At 46.3% G+C, this 21485-nt stretch overlaps 2 protein-coding genes across 2 annotated transcripts; one reads left to right on the plus strand and one right to left on the minus strand.

The window, feature by feature from the left end:
* Window positions 1-409: 409 nt before the first annotated feature.
* Window positions 410-14074, plus strand: LOC141467115 (methylcrotonoyl-CoA carboxylase beta chain, mitochondrial-like). The gene is made up of 12 exons (XM_074151442.1): window positions 410-734; window positions 2369-2565; window positions 3520-3698; window positions 4641-4721; window positions 5159-5337; window positions 6632-6824; window positions 7448-7539; window positions 8560-8716; window positions 9200-9322; window positions 10847-10995; window positions 11441-11522; window positions 12999-14074. The coding sequence occupies exons 1-12, from the start codon at window positions 415-417 to the stop codon at window positions 13080-13082; spliced, it is 1836 nt and encodes a 611-aa protein (XP_074007543.1). The 5' UTR covers window positions 410-414; the 3' UTR covers window positions 13083-14074.
* Window positions 13811-21146, minus strand: RPE65 (retinoid isomerohydrolase RPE65). Its single transcript, XM_074151443.1, has 14 exons — window positions 21136-21146; window positions 20482-20564; window positions 19981-20131; window positions 19308-19415; window positions 19055-19196; window positions 18354-18501; window positions 17633-17714; window positions 17115-17247; window positions 16872-17011; window positions 15972-16101; window positions 15304-15418; window positions 15104-15198; window positions 14893-15004; window positions 13811-13962 (listed from the first exon to the last, which is right to left on the minus strand). The coding sequence occupies exons 1-14, from the start codon at window positions 21144-21146 to the stop codon at window positions 13811-13813; spliced, it is 1602 nt and encodes a 533-aa protein (XP_074007544.1).
* Between the last annotated feature and the right edge of the window lie 339 nt (window positions 21147-21485).

A 21485-nucleotide genomic window follows, 5' to 3' on the forward strand; every position in this document is an offset into this window, starting at 1 on the left:
GGCCCCCTCCCGCCCCGTTCGGCTCCTCGGGCCCGCTCCCGGGCCCGCTCCTCCAGCCCGCGGGCCCCACTCGGCCCACTCCCGGCCCCAGAGGCGCGGCTGGGCCCGCTCCCGGTCCTTCTGCCGCCCCGCACGGCCCGGCCGGGCCCGGCCCGGCCCCTCTCGTCCCCGCAGGCCCGGCTGGGCCCGCTCCCGGTCCTTCTCCCACCCCGGCTCGGGGAGCCGCCGCCGCAGCGCTCTCTCCTCCCGGGGTGTTCCCTCACGCCCCCGGGCCTGAGGTGCGGTGCCTTCTTCACTTTCTCAGCCGAGGGAGTCTGAAGTTTTAATTTATATATTTTTTTTTTATTATTTTGGGTTTTTTTTTTGGGGGGAGGCCAATAAATGCTGTTTCTTCTCCCTTCAGCCCTCAGGGTCATGTGGAACACTGTGGCGTTGTGCTCCCTTGGCAGGCGGCCCCCCAGGGCCGCGTCTCCACTGCTCCCAGGGTTACAAACCTTAAATCGCGTGTTCGAAAGAAAATATCAGGACTTGTGTCACGGTAAAGAGCCAGCACACTCGCTGCAGAATCAGGGGTTGAAACGGACACGCGACATGCTCCCCTGCCGTTTAGTAAGTAATAAAGCAAAATGTAAACGGTATGCAAAAACTTACCCTGTTTTAGATGGACGTATCCTGTCTGTGTATCGCCATGTGTTTGAAGAGAATTTAAGGAACAGTGAGGCTGTTATTAAAAGGTAATAAACTGTTTTTGTGGTGTTTTAAAAATGTTGCTGCTTGTGAGGTGATGTGGGAGTTACTTACGGGCACTTTTAGGAACTTTTTAACATAGGGAGAATGCTAATTAGAAAGTCCAAAGATTAGAAAACAATTTTTCTTACCTAACCGTTTTGGAGCTTAGCCTAGTTTCCTGGCTGCGCTTTTCTTCTCCGCAGAGTGGATTTTACAGGGGTCAGCCCTTGATAATTTCAGCCCCCCAGAAGAGGTGCCTAAATGTTGACTGAAATGCCTAAATGTGGGTGCAGTCTGTATTTGAAATACTGCCATGTGCCGTTGTTTTGCCTATATACCCATGAAGTATTTTTTCTACACCTTCATAAATCTTGTTTCTTACTCAGTTTTTGAACACAAAGACATAAATGGAGACTCGGGCATTTACAGATCCCTCCTGAAGGAGTAGGTGACAGTTACTGCAGTTTATTGTGATTCACGGATAAAAGCAGGAAGATTATTTTATGCGTTTGTCCTTAAAGATCAGATGGCAAAAATTCAACCATCGCCTTTGTTCAGAGGAATGATACATGAGCTGGCAGCGACGCTATGGCAAACACACTGTGCCCTCCTGTGGTGGCATTTAGGACATTATTAAAAATCTTTAGCTCCTTTCTCCGGAGGTTTTTCAATCCCTGCAGGCTGCAGGAAGCCACGATAAGATAATGGAGCCATGGACAGAATGGTGCCTGAATAGTTATGATGTCAAACAGTATTTTTAGTGAAAGATGATGCATCTTGGTGAAAAATGTTTTATTTGCAATGAAGAACCTGGTTTATTTAAGACTAAAATTATTGAAGCTACCACATTTGTTTACAGTTTATTTAATTCTTTATCTATACATCATGTTGCCCTGACAATAACATTTGCTAATCGCTTCCTCTCTTGATTGTAGTGACACTGCAGTATTTGCTGCTTCTAAAGTATATTTTCCATGCTGTGGAGCGTGCTTTTCGTGCCAATTTAGTAATTTATTCTATTTACCAGTCACTGATTTTTGTCAGATAAACTTGTTGAGGGAAACTGAATCCCTTGACTGGATTTTTCCCTAGAGCGGTTGGAACACGGAGGTGAATGTCCACGGTGATTAGGACTAGCAAATTATGACAGCCTTATTAATAGCTGCAAATTTATAGGGTAATGTTATTGTAGGGCCGTATCTCTCAAAGTCAGCTGTCATTGCTGATGCTCAGCCCCTCGTCAGTGCCCCGCGCGGGGGGTTGCTGGCAGAGATTAACTGTGTCATATATTGTGAAATACTGTGTTGGGTGTATGTGGGCAACACCCAGGGGAGCATAATGTCTACTAGCTATGAACATAACCTACAGATAGAATATTTGTATTATTTCACTCTTTTTTTTGCCTTTATTAGACAATTTCTGAATAATGAAACTGAAATGCTTGCTTTAAATAACATACCTCTGCTTTTTATTACAGTCTGTAAGAAACAATAATCCGAAAATGTGAATTTATCTTCATTCTCATTCTATTGATGTGAAACCTGTGCAATACATTGAAGTACTATGTTCAATCTTCTACAGGGTAACTCGTAGAGTAAAGGTGGTTTTCATTAACTGAAACTTTTGTTTCTTGACTCAGATACTCAGAATTGCTAGAGACGGCCAGTAAAGGAGGGGGAGAAAATGCCATCTTGCGCCATACTCAGAGAAACAAGAAGCTGTTTGTTCGTGAGCGCCTCAAGTTGCTGCTTGATGATGAGTCTTTTCTTGAGCTGTCTCCGCTGGCAGGCCTCGATCTGCCCTACGGTGACGTCCCTGCTGCCGGGTGCCTTACTGGTAATTCCTAACAAATGTAATACTGGACGTAACGGGAAAGGGATGGAGTTCATTTGTTTCGTTGCTGGTATCTTTAAATAGGATTCACATTTGATCTAAAGATGGATACGGGCTGAGCGGCCTTGCTCACTGAAGGAGAGGTGTTTGGTCCTACTGGGAGAGCAAAAAGGATACATGTGATCAGCTTTATGGAATATCTTAGTATCTTGAGAATGTGTTTTTCCTAGGAAAAGTGAACGTCAGGCCTGTCTAGTAGCAGCATGAAGGAGTTCAGCCACCACTGTATTATTCCTCTATGCTTTTTGATGAGAAATCTGAGAGAAACCTTTAAAGGAAAAACATTCTTTAATTTCTAGATTTAGTAATTTATTCTACTTCCCAGTTACTAATTTTTGTCTCAAAAAATTTAGGATGATATGTCAAATAATGGGTCAAAGGAAAGGGGACCAAGTTATTGTGAGACACAGGAGCTGTGGTGTTTCTTTTGTAATAGTTTTCAAATTATAGTCAAGCCTCTCACTTCATTGCGTTTTGAAGAGCAGTTCCAGTTTAAAAAGTAAATGGAAGATTAAAGTATAAAATCCTATCTTTTGTCAGAGATCGTTACATTTTTCACTTTTATATAGGTAATTCTTTATTACCTTTCCTCTTATTTCAAGAGTTGGAAGCCAAACTATGTATTTTTTTTTCTCTTACATTGTCACCAGGAGTAAGTAAGTTTATTTCAAGTTCTGTCTTCCGTCATTCAGATTATTATTTTTAAATATCATTGGCTTTCAGCTTGTTATTCCAGAGACGAGCAATAGATTTCTTCCCTGTGTGGTATTTACAACTTATATTGCAGCTTATTGATACAGTGTTACTGAAAGAACATCCCAGCTATAATTTGTCCCCCCTTGTTTCATCTGTGGTATTTTAGAGAGTCCTGATAAGTGTCTGTGGTACCACTTACAGGAATCGGCAAAATCTGCGGGGTCTGGTGTGTCTTCATGGCAAACGATGCGACGGTGAAAGGAGGAACTATTTATCCCATCGGGGTGAAGAAACAATTAAGAGCTCAAGAAATAGCCCTGCAGAACAGGCTGTGTTCTGTGTACCTTGTCGACAGCGGGGGAGCTTTCCTACCACTGCAGGTAATAGCTGAACCAATTCACAGCAGAAAATACCCATGCTTATCTTAATCATATTAATTCTTAGCAACAAACCTCAGATTTCGGTTTAGTTTTCCTGGCTGGCTGACTTTTGTTGTCTGTTAGAGTTTTGTCCACAAATGGGAGTCCAGGCAATGGTTTGAAGATGATTTATAACAGCAGTGATGGCTTTGGCTAATCTTGTGCCTAATCAAAGTTTAGAAACTTGAATTTCAGTGGGGGGACAAAGTGCTGACCAAGCACGGGTGATCTCAGCGTGCTGAAATGCTTTGGTGTCTTTAATAAATTAGTACAGCATTTGAGGTTTCTGTTTTAAACTTCAGAATCTATAAAATTACTCTGAATTTTATGGTAACTTTTATGATAGTAACGCAGTAACCTCCAGGGCCTTTAAAATGTTAGGTTTTGAAATTCTTACTGTAAAAGGAGAATTTACAGGTTACTTTCCAGAGGCCATGTTATTACAGAGACTAAAGTAGATCCTGCTGCAGACTGAAAGACGTATAGAAGAAGTTTTTACCTGACTTAAGGAAGTGCATCAAAAACTAAGTAAAAAGGGAAACTGTTCTGAAGTCATTTCACAGATAAAGGATGAACATGAGCCTCTGAAAGGTCCCTTCCATCCCAGGCAATTCTGTGATTCTATGTTTACAGTCTCACTTTGTGTAGAATAAATTTGTTTCACATAAAGTTACGAAACTTACCTCTGTTTTCAAAACACACGGGTGTGTTTGTGGAATTTCACAAGGCATAAGGGGAATAGATACTGCAGGGGGTGCTGTGTAGGAAAGTTTCAGGAATGATGTAGTGGTGATGTTCCAAGAGGCAGGTTACAATGCGTTTGGGAATGAATGGAGCGAAGGGGAAGCCTTGGCTTTTGTAGTTAATATCCAAACTCCCTCTGTCTTTTCTCCGCAACCTCAGTCGGAGCTGTTTCCCGACAAGCTGCACGGCGGCAGGGTTTTCTACAATGAAGCAATAATGTCTGCCATGAGGATCCCGCAGGTACAGTGTCACTTGGAGTACAAATAAGTGGAGTAGGTGTCATCAGGAGAGCTCTGGGAAAACGGTTTGCTGTAATAAAAATTCCAGGAACAGCTCTCAAACATGCAAAAAAATTCCCAAAGCCCTCCTCTTTCTGTTTGTGGGGAAGGGAGATTCATATAGTACCTCACATAACAGAATACTTTAACCTTAAGGATTTTCTGAGCGTTTATGGACTGATGGTGATGGAAAAGCATAAAATCCCTGGGTTATTTGAGAGTAAACGTTGAACTCTCTCAAAACCAGCATTGTTGTTCTTACTGGAATTTATATCTCCAGTTCATCGTTCCCCAAGCTGCGATTTAGTCTCTTGAAGGTTTCTGAAATGTAAGGGTTTTTTGCTTTTCCGTTCCCCCCTCTCCAGCATCTGGGTTTGTTTTGGTTGCTGTGTCCTTCAGGTGGCGGTGGTGTGTGGCTCCTGCGTGGCCGGAGGCGCCTATGTGCCAACCATGGCCGAAGAAGCGGTGATCATAGATAAAATCGGTACCTTGTTCCTTGCTGGCCCACCCCTGGTCAAAGCTGCCACGGGAGAAGACGTCTCTCCTGAGGACCTAGGAGGAGCCAAACTTCACTCTAAGTATGTTAAATAATTTGCAAAAACAGCAGAGAATTCAGCATACTTAGCTTTAAAAAAACTATCATTTTATCTTAAATGACCGTGATTGAAACTACTCCAGTGACGTGATACCATATGGTCCTCAAGACTGAAAAACGTAGTGAAAAAAAACAAGTAGAAGTGATAAATGAAATATTACGAAAGGATGATGGTATTCAGTTACATACGTGGGAGTATCGTGGGGCCAGATAGAATTCTTGGAAATGAAAACAGTAACGTGGCATTGTCATTTCAGCTTTATTGCTGTCCACAGGAACTTTGTGTTCCTAGAATCATAGAACCACAGAATGGTTTGGGTGGGAAGGGACCTTAAAGCCCCCCCAGTGCCACCCCCTGCCCTGGGCAGGGACACCTCCCACCAGACCAGGTTGCTCCAAGCCCCCTCCAACCTGGCCTTGAACCCCTCCAGGGATGGGGCAGCCACAGCTTCTCTGGGCAACCTGGGCCAGGCTCTCACCACCCTCACAGCAAAGAACTTCTTCCCCACATCTCATCTCCATCTCCCCTCTTTCAGTGTCAAACCCTTCCCCCTCCTCCTATGGCTCCCCTCCCTCATCCAGAGTCCCTCCCCAGCTTTCCTGAAGCCCCCCCCTTGAGGGACTGGAAGGGGCTCCAAGGTCTCCCCGGAGCCTTCTCTTCTCCAGGCTGAACCCCCCCAGCTCTCTCAGCCTGTCCTCCCAGCAGAGGGGCTCCAGCCCTCCCAGCATCTCTGTGGCCTCCTCTGGCCCCGCTCCAACAGCTCCATGTCCTCCCTGTGCTGAAATACATATATATATATATATATAAAAAATATATACTATATACACACACACGCTCTGATAGAAATCTCACATAAGTACAGAGCCTTTCTCACAAAACCAAATACCGGTGTGAGAGGCAGCCAACTGTGGTGCATGCAATAAGTTACATTCTTTATATCTGGGCTGGAAGTGCTTATTTTGAAATAATTTTTGAAGTTTGTTTTCCCTTTATTATATTATTTGCAACAACATCATAATGAAAATAATTCGAAGGTCTTTCTTTAATATAGGGAAACACAAAAGTCCCAAGGGAGAAGTCCTTACTGTGAATTGGGTTTGTGGATGGCACAGAAATCCCACTGTCAGTGCTCTCAGCTCATTCGTACAAGAACAAAATCACACACTATTTTCAGGGAGTTTGGAGAAAAACCAAAGATTTTCCCTTTGGTTTGGATTTTCTATCAGAGTTCAGATTCCTTTAATTCCATGCTAATTAACATTGCTCTCTCTCCTAGAGTCAGTGGCTGTAGTGACCACTTTGCATCCTCGGAAGAGGAAGCCTACGAGTGCATTCGGAATGTCATCTCAACATTAAATTACCACCCACTGCTGGAGGAGGCTGTGGAGCACGACAGCCCTCTCTACAGTCCCGATGAGCTCCTGGGACTGGCGCCGCGAGATTATAGGTGTACCCTCCCTGTGAAACTGGTAAGGTGACACTCACCGTGTTCCTTTGTCCCTTCTCCATCTCGTAGCTCCAGACTAATCATCAACAGGCCTCTTGGAGAATCCTGAAGCGCCTGAGATACTCCGTATTACTACCTAATCCTTTGCCAAACTGTCTTGAGCCTGCCATAGAGCAGAACAGCAACAATCCTGTTGAATTATAGAAAATATTTAAGCTGAAAACCTGCTGGAGATGAGATCATTACAATTACAGATTGATTATTGGCAGCTGAACCCCATCTGTTTCCAGGCGCCCTCTGAGATGCTGTCACGTCTCCTACCGTGTTGGCTGCCTTGAGACCGTGCCTCCCTTTCCTGTCCTGTTTTCCCTTCCCCCTGCCTTTTTTTTTTTCCCCAAAAAGTCAAGACTCTATTTTGTAACTTAAATGCCTAACAAAAATACTGAGGGAAAAACCAGTAAAGCTCTGAAATTGGGACGGACACGGAGTGTAAGACATTGAAGGGCTTCTGTGCTCTTTTAGGTTGAGTTCTTACAGGTCTCCTTACTATTTGAATTAATCCTATTTTCAGTTAAATTTCTGTAGTAAAGACTAAAAATATGTACACATATATATATCCACACACTAAAGTATATTTCTTTGCAGATTCTGAGCCGTCTGATGGATGGAAGCAGGTTCCAGGAATTCAAGGCTAATTATGGAACAACATTAGTGACAGGATTTGGCCATGTGGAAGGGTAAGGCTTGATTTCACTATCACGATGTGTGGATGCATTTGTCTCAGTAGCTTTCATATCATCAGGTTTGATGTTATTCCAATAACAATGTTTATGAAGTTCTGAATCCATCGGGAATTGATAATAAAATACTTCTAGAAAGGCCGGTGATCTGTCTCCGAGCTCCGAATTCATCGTGTCTCAGGCCAATAGCAGCAGAGAGTGATTACAAATCAATGGCTTTAATGACTTTGAAGTGGTTTGTTTGCTCAGGCAGCCGGAACAGTGAAGTCTCAGCAGATTCCTGAAGAAATAAGAAACAGCATCTTTAAAAGTGTTCCTTCCCAACCGGAGTTGAAATCCATCATCCTTCTCCCATGTGATGGAGATGGGATAATACCCTTATAATAAAACCTTGCAGAGTTCAGATCAGACTGCATTATTAACACATTCATAGATTCATAGATTGGTCCAGGCCGGAAGGGACCTCCAAAGGTCATCTAGTCCGACCTCCCCGAAGCATTCATGAAGCATACAACGTTCCAGTCAAATCATATTAGGAAAGAAAAGAGAAAAGGTAGTAAAATATATTTTTTTGAGCCTCTTTAGGTTGGAAGTACACATTTTTCAGATTGACTGTTACGTTGTATGTTACAGGAATTAGAGAGAGCCCGGAGTCCTGGCACCTTGTGTGTTTTCTTGCAGTGTAAACTCAGGTTTACAGGTCAAATTTTTATATATATATATATATATATATATAAAAAAGTGTATATATATATATAAAAATATATAAAAGTTAAAGCTTTACCCATCCTCTGGGTATTTAACCTGTCTTAATTCTTCCAAGCTTTACACATCAGGAGAGCTGTAAGACTTGTTTGGAGGGTACATGAGGATCCTTGAATGAAACAACATGCATAACTGCATCCTTTTACATTCTGAATTCACGGATATTGTTTCCATCCTTCAGGACATTCCGAGCTACAGTTTGATAATTCCTGGCGTTCAGAAGTGAAAAGGTTCACGTTGTCTGTGTTGCAGGCGCTTGGTGGGGGTCGTGGCCAGCAACGGGGAGCTGTCTCACGACGCCGCTCTCAAGGGCAGCCACTTCGTGCAGCTCTGCGGCCAGCGCGGCGTCCCCATCCTCTTCCTCCAGAACACCGCTCCGCAGGCGCCACAGCCAGCCAGCCTCTCCCAGGTAATTTCACTTCAATAGCCTTCATTCAAGTCTTGCCCAGTTCTTGCTTTGTTTAAGATTACATTTTGAAAATTATTAATTGTTAGGAAAATATTTTTTTAAAACTGAGAAACTTCATAATTACTCCGTTCTTAAATCTTCCCACTGGCGTTCTCATTTTACTCTAATTTTAAGCAGGCCTCTATCCTTAGCTAAAATGGTACTGCCCAGCTGGCACGCAAGCTGTAAAACTTGGAATTCATTTGCTAATGGCTGGGAGAGCGAGGGTCGCTCAGTATTACTGGTTTTTGCACCATGGTTATAACTGTTTTGCTGATTTTCATAGTAAAATCAGTGCATAATGCTGTCTTACTGTTGGGGAAGAAATGATCATACAGAACTGTAAAGAAACAACTGTTTTAGAAATACAAGTGTGGTGGGAGCGGAGGGAATCCAGAAGAAAGACTGAAAGGATCTAAAAAGAAATCTTTATTTTTATTTCAGGCAGAGGCTCACTCCAACAGATTAAAAGCCCAGGCCTCCATGATGGCTGCTGTGGCTTGTGCGCCTGTTCCCAAAATAACCATTGTCATCGGGGGCTGCTACGGGATCGAAAGTTATGTTATGGTAGGGGTAGCATAAATGTTATGTTATAGCATGGGTAGCATAAATCATAGAATCATAGAATCGTCCAGGTTGGAAGAGACCCTTGGGATCATTGAGTCCAACCACCTACCCTACACTACAAAGTTCTCCCCTACACCATATCCCCCAACACCACATCTAAACGGCTCTTAAACACATCCAGGGATGGTGACTCAACCCCCTCCCTGGGCAGCCTGTTCCAATGCCCGACCACTCGTTCTGTGAAAAATTCTTTCCTAATGTTCAGTCTAAACCTACCCTGCTGGAGCTTGAAGCCGTTCCCTCTCGTTCTGTCATTAGTTACCTGTGCGAAGAGACCAGCACCAACCTCTCTACAGTGTCCTTTCAAGTAGTTGAAGAGAGTGATGAGGTCTCCCCTCAGCCTCCTCTTCCTCATACTAAACAGTCCCAGCTCCCTCAACCGCTCTTCATAGGATTTGTTTTCCAGGCCCTTCACCAGCTTCGTTGCCCTCCTCTGCACTCGCTCCAGCACCTCGGTATCTCTCTTGGATCGAGGTGCCCAAAACTGGACACAATACTCCAGGTGTGGCCTCACCAGTGCTGAGTACAGGGGCACAATCACCTCCCTACTTCTGCTGCTCACGCTGTTTCTAATACAAGCCAGGATGCCGTTGGCTTTCGTGGCCACCTGGGCACACTGCCGGCTCACGTTCAGCCGCTTGTCAATTAGAACCCCCAGGTCTCTTTCTTCCAGGCAGCTTTCCAGCCACATTTCCCCAAGCCTGTAGCGCTGCGTGGGGTGATTGTGGCCCAAGCGCAGAACCCGGCACTTGCCCTTGTTGAAACTCATGCCATTGATTTTGACCCAATGATCCAATCTATCTAAGTCTCTCTGTAGAGCTTCCCTATCCTCCTGGGAATCGACACTCCTGCTTAGCTTGGTGTCTTAAATGGTATGGTATGGTATGGTATGGGTAGAATAAGCATTAATGGGTTTGGTAATAGACTTTTTATGCTTTGCCAAGATTTCACAGCCCTTCATTTTGAAAACAGTCAGTTGCTGTCAGAGACGTTGAACTCAATATGTTATTTTAACTACTTTTACATCACAGAAAATTTGGGCTGCATCCAAGAACCTAGAGCCAGTTCTAAAAAAACCAAATTATCTGAAAACGTCCCTACTTGGAGCCCATCCTGCCTTTTTTTCTCTGTTGGTTTTCAGCGATCGAGGAGCACGTCTCCTTTAGTTGCGCTACTCTTTGTGTTGTTGGCGCTGCTGCTAAGTGGAGTAGGGCTCCTTGTTTGCCCAGAATTAAATGTTTAAGTGCTTGGAGGAAAAATGAAATAATAAAATAGCCATATTGAAGGCCTTGGGGGTTGATGGTTGCTCCCGCAGGGTGTCTGTACTGATACAGGAGCTGCATCATTAGCACTTTACAAATTAAACTCAGTTATATTCTGCCTTGAACTTGATAGTGTTGTCCTACAGCTGTATTTTTCGTGATTAATTTCAGTGAGTTTGTGCTGTGTATTTTTTTTTTGTAGTGTGGGAGGTCCTTCAGTCCAAACTTTCTGTTCCTGTGGCCTAACGCCAGGGTTGCTCTTGTGGATTCAAGACATTTCTCCACAGTCCCACGAACCGAGGACAGTGACTCTGCAGGAGACGAGTCAGAGCTAAAACAGCTGAAAGAAAAGTAAGGCCCCTAAACATAAGCCCTTGCAGTTGCACTGGGATTTAATTGGTTAAATTACCTGGTTTTGGTCATCTTACAGATCAGTGCATCCCAAACAAATGAAGCAAACCTGAATCTACTGGAAAATATTTTAAATTTCCATGTCTGCTCTTAGGATCTTCCCAAGGAAACACAAATGTTTGACTTCAAACCAAACCCAAAACCCAACCCCGAAACCGTACAACCCAAAATCAAGCTATTCGGGATGTGGAGGGTTGTCTGTGCTGCAGAACGATCACATCTGTTAGGCATTAATTGCTGGATTCTAATTAATTTTAACAGTAGAACCGCACATTCACTTGAGATTGAAGTACATGCCTTTTTCATCTATGATTGATCTAAAAGCCTGATGGTTTTTATTACATTCTTGTGCTTTTAAGCATGTTTAATCCTCTCTCTTCTCCAGGCTGGAGGAAGAAAGCAGCGCTTTTTACTCCTCTGCCAGGCTCTGGGATGATGGTGTGATTCTACCTCAAAATACTAGAAAGGTAGGGTTTTTTTCCTTAGATATTCTTTCTGGTACATTTTGTCCTCGGATCTCAGAAGGATCTTGGGGTGAATGCACAAGAGTGTGACTTGCTCAAGGTCAGAGCCAGGTCTCCCACTTCTCACTCCATCTTCTGGGGCATTTATCATTGGAATTCTCATCTTTTCTCTTTCCCATTAGTCTATCCAAAAAGTTCCTCTTGAATTCTGGTTATTTACTACAGCGTTTCCTCACTGAACCTCTTAATTGATTCTCTGTCCAAATCCTTTCTTTTTTGGTCTTGCATAATCGCCCCATCTTCACTTTCTAAAATTCAGGCTTAGATTCTTTCTGAAAGCCGCTGCCTTTGTTCTTTTATTTTTCCTTGTTATATTGTTTATTAGCAATCCTTCAAATGTTCTTTGCACTTCTGAGGCTTGTTTACTTAAAGATTGCAAATAAAGCCTGCCATCCATTAATCCTTCTAAATATGGAACATATTTATGGTAGTACGTAGATGGGAAATATTTTCTGTGGAGTTTATGGGAACTTTGATAATAGGAGAGCGCCGAGAAGTATTTTCTAGCCCTGAGACTGCCTCTCTCTGGGAACTACACGCGGAAAGAAAATAGGTTAAGATGAATCGTAACTCGGGTAATTTTCACCAGCACATCACAACTCACGGTCGTGTGTTTAGCTGGTTTTTTACAATATTGTTCTGCGACTTTATCCCAGTTCTTGTTAACAGATGGAATTAACGGTTGGCTGTGTCGGAACCGACAGCACGTGCTCCTTCAGAGCCGCAACGTGCTGCTTTTTTAAGAGGCTTTAAAAGCCAACGTGCGCTCCAGCAGCGGTGGGAGAGGCACACTGAAATCAGGAGGATGCTCAACATGACCTTTGGTTTCCAACCAGACACACAAAAGGTTCTGGCAAAGGAGACTATTAAATGTGCACCATGTGATAAGATAATTCTCCATTATGATTTTGTTAACTTTTGTTTTTAAAGACCAAAACCAGTTCTGTATTTTCAGTCCCTGGTGTCACAAGACACCAAGAAAGATGACTTCTTAGATAAAGGCGGATGCGAAGGAGCAGGATGTTCTGCTACTTTGTGATGTGATTGGGAAGAGGAGGAATGTGTAATAACAGAAATGAATTTTCATTGGAGTTTTACAGTAAAACTGGAGTTTCAGTGTTCCAAAAGTAATTCTCTTGTCACCAAAGTGACTTTAAACCAGTTTAGTGGTCTCTGGCATAAACTTTGGGGGCCCAAGGAGGTTTTTTCCTTGACGTTTCCCCTGCCCCAGTGGTTCTTAACACCGACCTCTTCTTTCCCCTGACGCTATGGTCAACAGCTCCTCATTTTAAACTTCATTATTTTGCAAAAAGTAAGAACAAATGCATTATGGAACGAGTGCAGAACTAGTAAGTTTTACTTGTTTTTTGTTTCAGAGGCCCGTTGCTTATATTTATACGTGGTTTTGTGTTTAATTAGGTGATTGCGCAGTGCTTGGAGATTACAGCCCAGCAGAAGTCCCAGGCTGTGTCTCCGTGTCCGTATCCCGTCATCAGAATGTGACTGCCCCAGCCTCAAATCATCAGCCTTTTCGAACTAGCCCCCCGTGCTAGAAATCTTCAATGTAAATGATTTTCTAATTCTTTGATACCATTAATAAAAAACGCTAAACCATTGCAGGCAAACAAGAATCCTGGATTTTAAGTCTTTTAGCAGTAAGTTTGTATTTTGAACCATAACCTCCTACTACAGTAGTGGAAAACGCATTTGTGAAGAGGAAGGATTAAGCTGAGAGCCCAGAGCGCTCTAAGGAAGCAAATTCATCCCCAGCCGGAACAATTCCTTGATTTTTTTCATATTCCTGTTTTACCGTGAAATCCAGAAGTCAAGAAACTGCACTTTGAGGAGAGAAATGGGAAAGAGAAAAGAGCACAGAGATTCTACATCGCGTTACCATGTGTGCAGGTAACGAGTTCACGCTCTCCCATTTCATATATTTAAACTTTGTGGCTGCGGTGGAGTTAAAATTTGGTAAAAACAACAAAACTCCCCGTCCCAACCTTGTGTTGTTTCAACTGTACGTCCAGAAATGATGCCAGAGGGTCTATCTGAAAAATATCTGGTTAAGTATTTTGAAGAGTCAGCGACAGAACTGAACTGCTCAATCTTAATTAAGCAGCCGTGCAAATAAGAAGTGACGTTGAAGGAATTTAGGTCAGCTGAGCGCTCGTGGACGGAGACTGCACCTTTTTGGAGCTGGCAGGAGCCCGAGGCGACGTCGCAGGCAGCGGTCAGGCTCTTTTGAAGAGTCCGTGGAAGGTCACGGGGATGTTCACCTCCACTTCGGCCCTGGCCACCTCGCTCATGTCCTTGGCGTTGAGGATGAGGAGGTAGGCGGGCTTCGGCCCCGCGCCCGGGCTGATCACGATGCTCAGCACAACCCCTGGCAGGGACAGAAACAACCAGCCTGTCCTGGGGGGGCACCTGCTGACCCAGCCCCGGGGCTAATGGTGGCCACTCACACACAGGACACCAGTAAATCCCGATATTACTCTAGACTGAGGCTATCTATTTATTTCTCCTACTATTTTGGGTTCTTGCTGCCATCATTTTCCCAGCCTGGGGTGCTGAGGCACATACAGAGTTTCTGTTTAAAACTGAAACGTGTTTTTATTCTGAATAGAAACTGGGAAAAGCTGTTGCTGGGGCTGACGACAAACATCACTTACTGGCATAGACATCACATTTTGTCCATTAATTTTTTCAACACTATGAATTATTTTATAATTCTGCTGAGGTTTAATGCGACAAGATAAAAGAGAAGTTAAGCATATTGCAAAGATGCACGTAAAATGCACTTCAGTTCTGGAAAGCTTTTAAAAACAAGCTTAGAACCATTTCAGTGGGAGTTGAGCCCCTGCAGAAGCGCTTTCCTGAGCTGGGAAGGGATAATACGCAATTTGGTTCTGTCGAAACCAGTGGGAGTTGGCTCTTTAATTTGGCAGCGCCAAGACTTCTCCCAGTTTCACGTAATCCTGTTCGGAGATGGGGAATTCAGGGAGTAAGCGCTGCCACGCGCCGTCCGAAGCAGGTTCAGGGCTGGGGGTGCGTGAAGGAACCACGTACTGTGTGTGACATGGGTACAACTACGTGTCCTCGAGTGACAAAGCCCAAACGAGGACGAGAGCTCACCTAAACCCAGAGGGGCTTTCTCCTTTGGTTTTTTCATTCAGTCTTAGTTTTCTCATATTTTCCTCAAACTTCCCACCAGCGTTAGAACAATCTGCTCGTGCCCTTGTAGGCAGCCCCCGGGGCCAGCGGACACGAGGTTTTCAAGCCTCTGTGCCCTCAACCAAAATAAAATCGTTATTACCATCATCTTCCTCCAGGGCATCCGGGTGGGAAACAAAGATCGGCTCCGATGGGTATGAATCCGGCTCCTGCCACACCCAGGTCTCCTTGGTTTTAACATTCAGCTTGCAAAGCTAAAGGAGGGAAAAAACAACAAAAAATAGTTGTCAGAAATAATCTTTTCTTGTCCTTTAAACTGGAAAACGTGGGAAAGGGTTTTCGTTGATATTTACCCTGTCTGGGACAAAGTGATTCAGCCCCAGCCCGTAGGTGTAGGTGTAAGGTTTCCCACCGTATTTCTTGTAATTGATCTGTGGAAATTCAAAGGCTACAATAAAAAATAAATATATATAGTGAGGATGAGGGGGAGGCGGGGCACAGGGGGTGCTGGCGTTGCCGATGGCTGTGCTTTGGGGGGTGGTAGTCGTCTTACCATGGCGTGGCCCTGAGAAAATAACTTCTGGCTCCAGCCAGATGGTCTCGTCGCTGCGCAGGGTGGCCGTGGCTGTGGTGTAGGGCAGCGTCACCAGGTTCTTGCCCGTGTCGGCCTGGGACAAAGGAAAACACCCGAGAAAATGAATGAAAAATTACCCAAAGAGCATATGGATACGCCAGCGAGCTCTGGTCCAGGGTGGCCACGTTGAGGGACCTCACGCCGTAAGCTGGAGCTGGGGGGTTTGTGCTCAAGGCCAGGTTGGAGGGGGCTTGGAGCAACCTGGTCTGGTGGGAGGTGTCCCTGCCCAGGGCAGGGGGTGGCACTGGGTGGGCTTTAAGGTCCCTTCCAACCCAAATCCCTATGATTCCATGATTTAACTACACACACTCAGGCTGCTTTCTCCACCCTCCGGAATTAACTGCTGCCCCACAGTCTCTGATTTGAACAGTAATGTAGGGGAAATAAAATGGAATAACGCTGATCAGCTAAAGAAAATTAAAATTTTCTCTGAAGACCCATACTTTAAGTTCCCTCCTTCATTAAAATGTTTAATTTGCATTAAAGGGGTTGGGCAGAGCACCAGCGATGCTCGGCCGTAAGGAGTGGGGTGACGGTGGCGTCTCAGCCCCACCGGCAGCGGCGGGGACACGGAGGCGCGGTGGTACCTTGTCGATGTTGAGGGGCAGGACGTATCTGCGGGCTTCGGGCTGCGGGGCTTTCTCTGCCTGACGCTTCACCTCATCCCAGTTGGCTCGCAGGTTGGCTAAGTAGAGGTAATTGTAAACAAACTCGAACCTGCGCAAAAACAGGGGCACGGGTGGAAAATGAGATGTCATTTGCGTGTCACGGGATTCAAATACAGCTGGTTTTTCCTAAAATTCAATGGAGTAAGACGAGTCCTGGCCCTGCTCCTTGGCAGAAGCGATCCGCGCCTGCGCACCGCTTCCACTGCAAGGAAAATGGCCAAGAAGGCTAACGGTCTCCTGGGGGCATCCAGAAGAGCGTGGCCAGCAGGTGGAGGGAGGTCATCCTCCCCCTCTGCTCTGCCCTGGGGAGGCCCCATCTGGAGCACTGGGTCCAGTTCTGGGCTCCCCAGTTCAAGAAGGACAGGGAACTGCTGGAGAGGGGACAGCAGAGGCTGTGAGGGTGATGAGGGGCCTGGAGCATCTCTCTGCTGAGGAAAGGCTGAGGGACCTGGGGCTGTTCAGCTGGAGAAGAGCAGACTGAGAGGGGATCTCATCCATGCTGAGCAATAGCTAAAGGGGAGGGTGTCAGGAGGATGGGGCTGGTCTTTTTTCAATGGTGCCCAGGGACAGGACAAGGGGCAACGGGCACAAACTGGAACACGGGAAATTCCATCTAAACATGAGGAGGAACTTCTTTCCTGTGAGGGTGGCAGAGCCCTGGAAGAGGCTGCCCAGAGAGGGTGTAGAGTCTCCTTCTCTGGAGACATTCCAAACCTGTCTCCAGCCTGCTCTGAGTGGACCTGCTTTGGCAGGGGGTTGGAGTAGATGATCTCCAGAGGTCCCTTCCAACCCCACCCAGCCCGGTACGGCAAGACTCACCCCTTCCAGGTGCAGAGGTCAACGATGAGAAAGCCATTATCTTCATAGGTGTTAATGTGATGGAAAAGGTTGAAGGCTGAGGTGCGGTATTTGATGTTGAGGAGCCTGCCTTTCTTCTTCTCGGCCACGTGAAGCCAGACCTGAAAAGCAAGCGGATGCTTGGTGTAGGCTCAGAGAAATGAAGGAGAAACTGATACGATGGGCCTCCCAGTCCAGCCCAGTTTGGTATCACCCACCACTTACCCCCATGGTTTCGTTGGACTCAAAGCAGTCCATGTAGTTGGCTCCCCAGAGGCTCCAGGAGGAGAGGAACTTGAGGAGGTTGATCTTCACGGGCGTTTCAACAAACACTATGTAGTTCGAGGTCAGCCCAAAGCTGTTTGGAAACACATGGGGAGCACATCAAGTGTTTTTTTTGGAGAAAACCCATGCAATTAGTTTGTCTTAAGCATTGAATATAGTACACAGATGGTGGCTTAAAATGACAGGGATATAAACATCCTGATTTTGGTAAATCACCTAATTTTAGCTGCTGATTGCATGCAAGAACAAGTCCTGGGGCCATTTCTGTAGAGCACCTGAGGCCAGTGATGCTGCACACACAGACCCCACCTTTGTGCGGGTAAAGAGGGATGCTGCGAGCATCCACTCGCTTATCAAAGCAGCCGCTTTGCTGTGGGGACGCGCTGGTGGCACCCAGGAGCAGCATCTCACTTGTCACTGGACCTGCACTGAAGTTTACTGACCCCAGGAACCCTCACCTGTGAACGTAAGAGGGCTTAAACCTGTCGCTGCAAGGGAACTGCACCACCACCTCCGACTTGTTCATCGGGTCTTCCTTGTCTGGAACGGTAATAGAATCATGGAATGGTCTGGGTTGGAAGGGACCTTCCAGATCATGGAGTCCAACCACCAGCCCAGCACTGCCCAAACCCCCACTGACCCATGTCCCTCAGCACCACGTCTGCCCGGCTTTGAAATCCCTCCAGGGATGGCGACTCCACCACTGCCCTGGGCAGCCTCTTCCCAGGCTTCACAACCCTTTTGGGGAAGAAATTGTTCCCAATATCCATCCTAAACCTCCCCTGGAGCAACTTGAGGCCGTTTCCTCTTGTCCCATCGCCTGTTCCTTGGGAGAAGAGACTGACCCCCCCTGGCTACGTCCTTCTTTCAGGGAGCTGTAGAGAGCGAGAAGTTGGTGGGTTGTGGAGGGTTTCCCCGTGCTTACTTGGGCTCTATTTGTAGTATTTGCCCACCAAGTTTCTGCCTTTAACACAAAGGCAGTTCATGACTTAGAAACCACTTTAAAGCGTTTTAAAGATAACATTTCTGTTAGTTAAAAAAGCAAATACAACCTAAAGATTATTAAAAAAACCAACTTGATGACAAACCCATGTGAAGGATAAAAAAAAACAAAAAAAAAAGAGAAGAGATTTATGGGATGGGATGTTCTGGGTTCTCTCCAAGGTGGGATTAACCGACCTGCCTGAAGCGGAGGAATCCGGATGATGTTATAGGCCAGGGAAAAATTTTTTCCAAAGCAGTTGCCAATGTTATAAACCGTCCCGTCGTTTTCAACGTGGGGATGAGCCGTTGCCCCGTTGACGGACACGTATTTGCAGAGATCCACCTGGAGGAGAAGATGCAGTTAAGTCAGGAGGTTTCTTGGAGGCAGACGGGAGGTCACCAGCTCTGCGAGGCGTCACAGGTCAGTATGTTCTCACTCCAGATAAGCCCAAAAGGAGCAAAGCCAAGTGGTCTGAGAGGGTCAGGCGAGGTGACACCGTTACAGAGAGAGGTTTGGGATGCTGGGGTCCAAAAGGAGAAGCTCCACAGGCTGGACATTGGTAACGCAGCAAAGAAACACATCAAAACACAGTTCCATGGGGTAAATGCTTCTCAGCTCCAATGTAGGAACCCTCCGGTTACGGTCCCCTTTGCAAACCCCACCCCAAGCACAAGGGTATGGATCACGGACCCCCAGCGCCTCCTAATTAAATATTCCTCAGAGCAGCAGCAGGTTCATTTAGAAGTTCATTCCAACTCTGCTTTCATTAACCCTTTCTCTGCATCATCTCTCCAACAAACCCCAACTCTCCCCTTGTTGGAAGAGGCTGTTATTAAAACATTTTCATGTCAGTTTTACTCCTCCACCTATTCAGAAGCTCAGTAGAAAGACCCACCTGCTTAATTGTCTCTAAGGTATCGGGGTTGATTTTGGTTATGAAGTTGGTCTCGGTACAAGCGTAGTAATCTTCGCCCACGGGGTAGACGTTCACGAGGGCGTTGTCAGTCACCTCCACACCTTTGAAGTAGGAGAAAAACCTGAGCAGAGAGAACGGACAGGCGGTCAGGGCCTTCTTGGAGAAGTCAAGAAGCTTCTTGGAAGCGGAAGCACCGCAGGAGATCGCTGCAACCTCGACGGCCCTGCCGTACCTGGAAAAGATGTTCTTGCAGGGGTCTGGGTAGGCATAGGTGCCAAATTCCGTTATCACGATCCTTTTCTCCGTCATCGCCCTCACGTAAGCGTCCGTCCTGACAAACCTGGGCAGGGCAAGAAGGCACCTTGAAGGTGTAACCATTAAAAAAGCAAGGGGCTATGTGATTATTATACAGATGTTCTTGTGATGAGCCTCACGAGACCTCTGACAGCAGCAGGTCCCCGCAGGCTCCTGCTGCATCTGGAGCACGTGGGGTCCAGCACCCACCCCCAGAGGGAGCTGATGGGAAATACAGTGTTTTGCCTAAATATTCTGCACCAAAACACCCAAAAGCTGACAGCTCGGCAGCTTTTAACTGAAAACAGCCTAGTTTTCAGCCAATGACCAAATTCTGTCACCCACTGCAGCTGCACCCAGCCCTCCCTCCCTCCCCTTCCAGATGTTTTGTATCCGTACAAAAAGTTGCATTTTTTCTAACTGAGCAAGTTTCAGTTATTTTCGGCCGGTTTTAGTGATCTCACCATTAGAGTTCTTCCAATAACTGTACGTACTTGAAATAACCGGTGGCTCCCACGTGCTGGGCAGCAGATCCCGTCTCCCCAGCACTCATGGTCGAGCAAATGCTTTGTTATTTTCTTTTATTTTTTGCTTGGAAAATTGCCACCCACCTTCGGTGATAGGTGACATGCCCCTCCTTGAAGTCGAACTTGTGGAGGAGCGCCTGGCCATCAAAGAGGTGGTAGAAGGGCTCCGTGCCCACCTCGAACAAGCCGGGACCGCATCTCAGGAGGCTTCCTCGCAGCCAGGTGGGAATCCTGCCTGTGGAAGACACAGGATTGGTCCGTGCGCAGCCCACAGTGAATCAGAGCAAGAACAAAACGTCAAACTATTTAATTTCTTTTTTTAGTGTTCATTAAACTTGAATTTTAAACATCCATGAGCTCTTAGAACTGTGCTTTTTTCTTCACCTACAGACCCACCAAAGATGTTGAGTTGATTGATACGTCTGAAGATCCCTCACCCAACCTGTCCTTCTTTGACACCAAAACACACCAGCCTTGTCACCTCCCACCTTCTGCTCCAGCCCTTGTGAAGCCTCTGAGCTCTGGTGACCACGAGCTCCCCAGCACAAGAGCTGGGAGGGAGGAGATGGGGGAGCCTGCACCAACCTGTGACGTGGGCAGTCACCGGAGAAGACAGCTCCTCCACGGTCTCAAAAAGCTTCTTGTAGCCTCCAGCTGGATGCTCCACTCTGAAAGGACCAGCAGACATGGGGTTAACTTGGTTTTGGGATCGCTTTGGAAACCCCCAATGAGGGAGGGGGTTTTGTTTCTGAACGACTGATCTGGGACTTGTAAATAACGTGAGAGATCAGGAGGAGGGAGAAGGACCAGCCTTCGTGGGGCAAAGGCTCCTAGGGCTGTGACCAGCTACTGCAGCCGCCTGCGACCTGGCCCAAGCACAGAGAAACAGGGAACACCAAGGGGACAGCCCGTGCGGCAGCCCTGAGGACAAAGACCCTCATCCAGGGGACAAATGCAGGATACCCTGAATCATCAGGAAGAAAAATCCAACTTGTATCTCCCAGGTCTTGGATAAGCAGGTTTTTTTCTTTGAGCTCGAGTGCGTGGCTGAGAAGGTTCCACCTACACCAGCTACGGACATCCTCTGGTCCCCAGAGCTGAGCCTGTCCCCCCGGGCCAGAATTCCACCATGGCACGGGACAGACCGACATGGACACCCCCTAGCCTCACAGCAACCCCCCCGGCCACACTGGCGATGGGTGACCTCCTCCTGGAGAAGAAAGCCTCAGGAATACTCACTGGCTGTACATTTTCTCCCCAGTGAAGGGCCCGAGGCTCCGGCAGCCAAGACGCAGCGAGAGCCGTGTGCTGGGTATTTGTGGGGCGCTGGGTATTTATGGGGTGCTGGGCCCCACAACAAAACCACCTCCCCCCCCGCCAATGAGCCCACCCCGGGAACAGAGCCGGCTTTCACCGCTGAAATCCTCCCCGGGGCTTTGAGAGGTTTTTGTTTTGCCGTTCGCACAAAAAGGGGCTTTGAATGTTTTTCTCAGACCTAAATTCTTCCCAAGCAGAAGTGATTACAAAAGGGGAAAAAAAAAAAAAAAAAGAGAGAAAAAAAAAAAAGAGGGGAAAAAAAAAGCCAGAAA

Source organism: Numenius arquata, chromosome 8, assembly GCF_964106895.1.
Source record: "Numenius arquata chromosome 8, bNumArq3.hap1.1, whole genome shotgun sequence".
NCBI lineage: Eukaryota > Metazoa > Chordata > Aves > Charadriiformes > Scolopacidae > Numenius > Numenius arquata.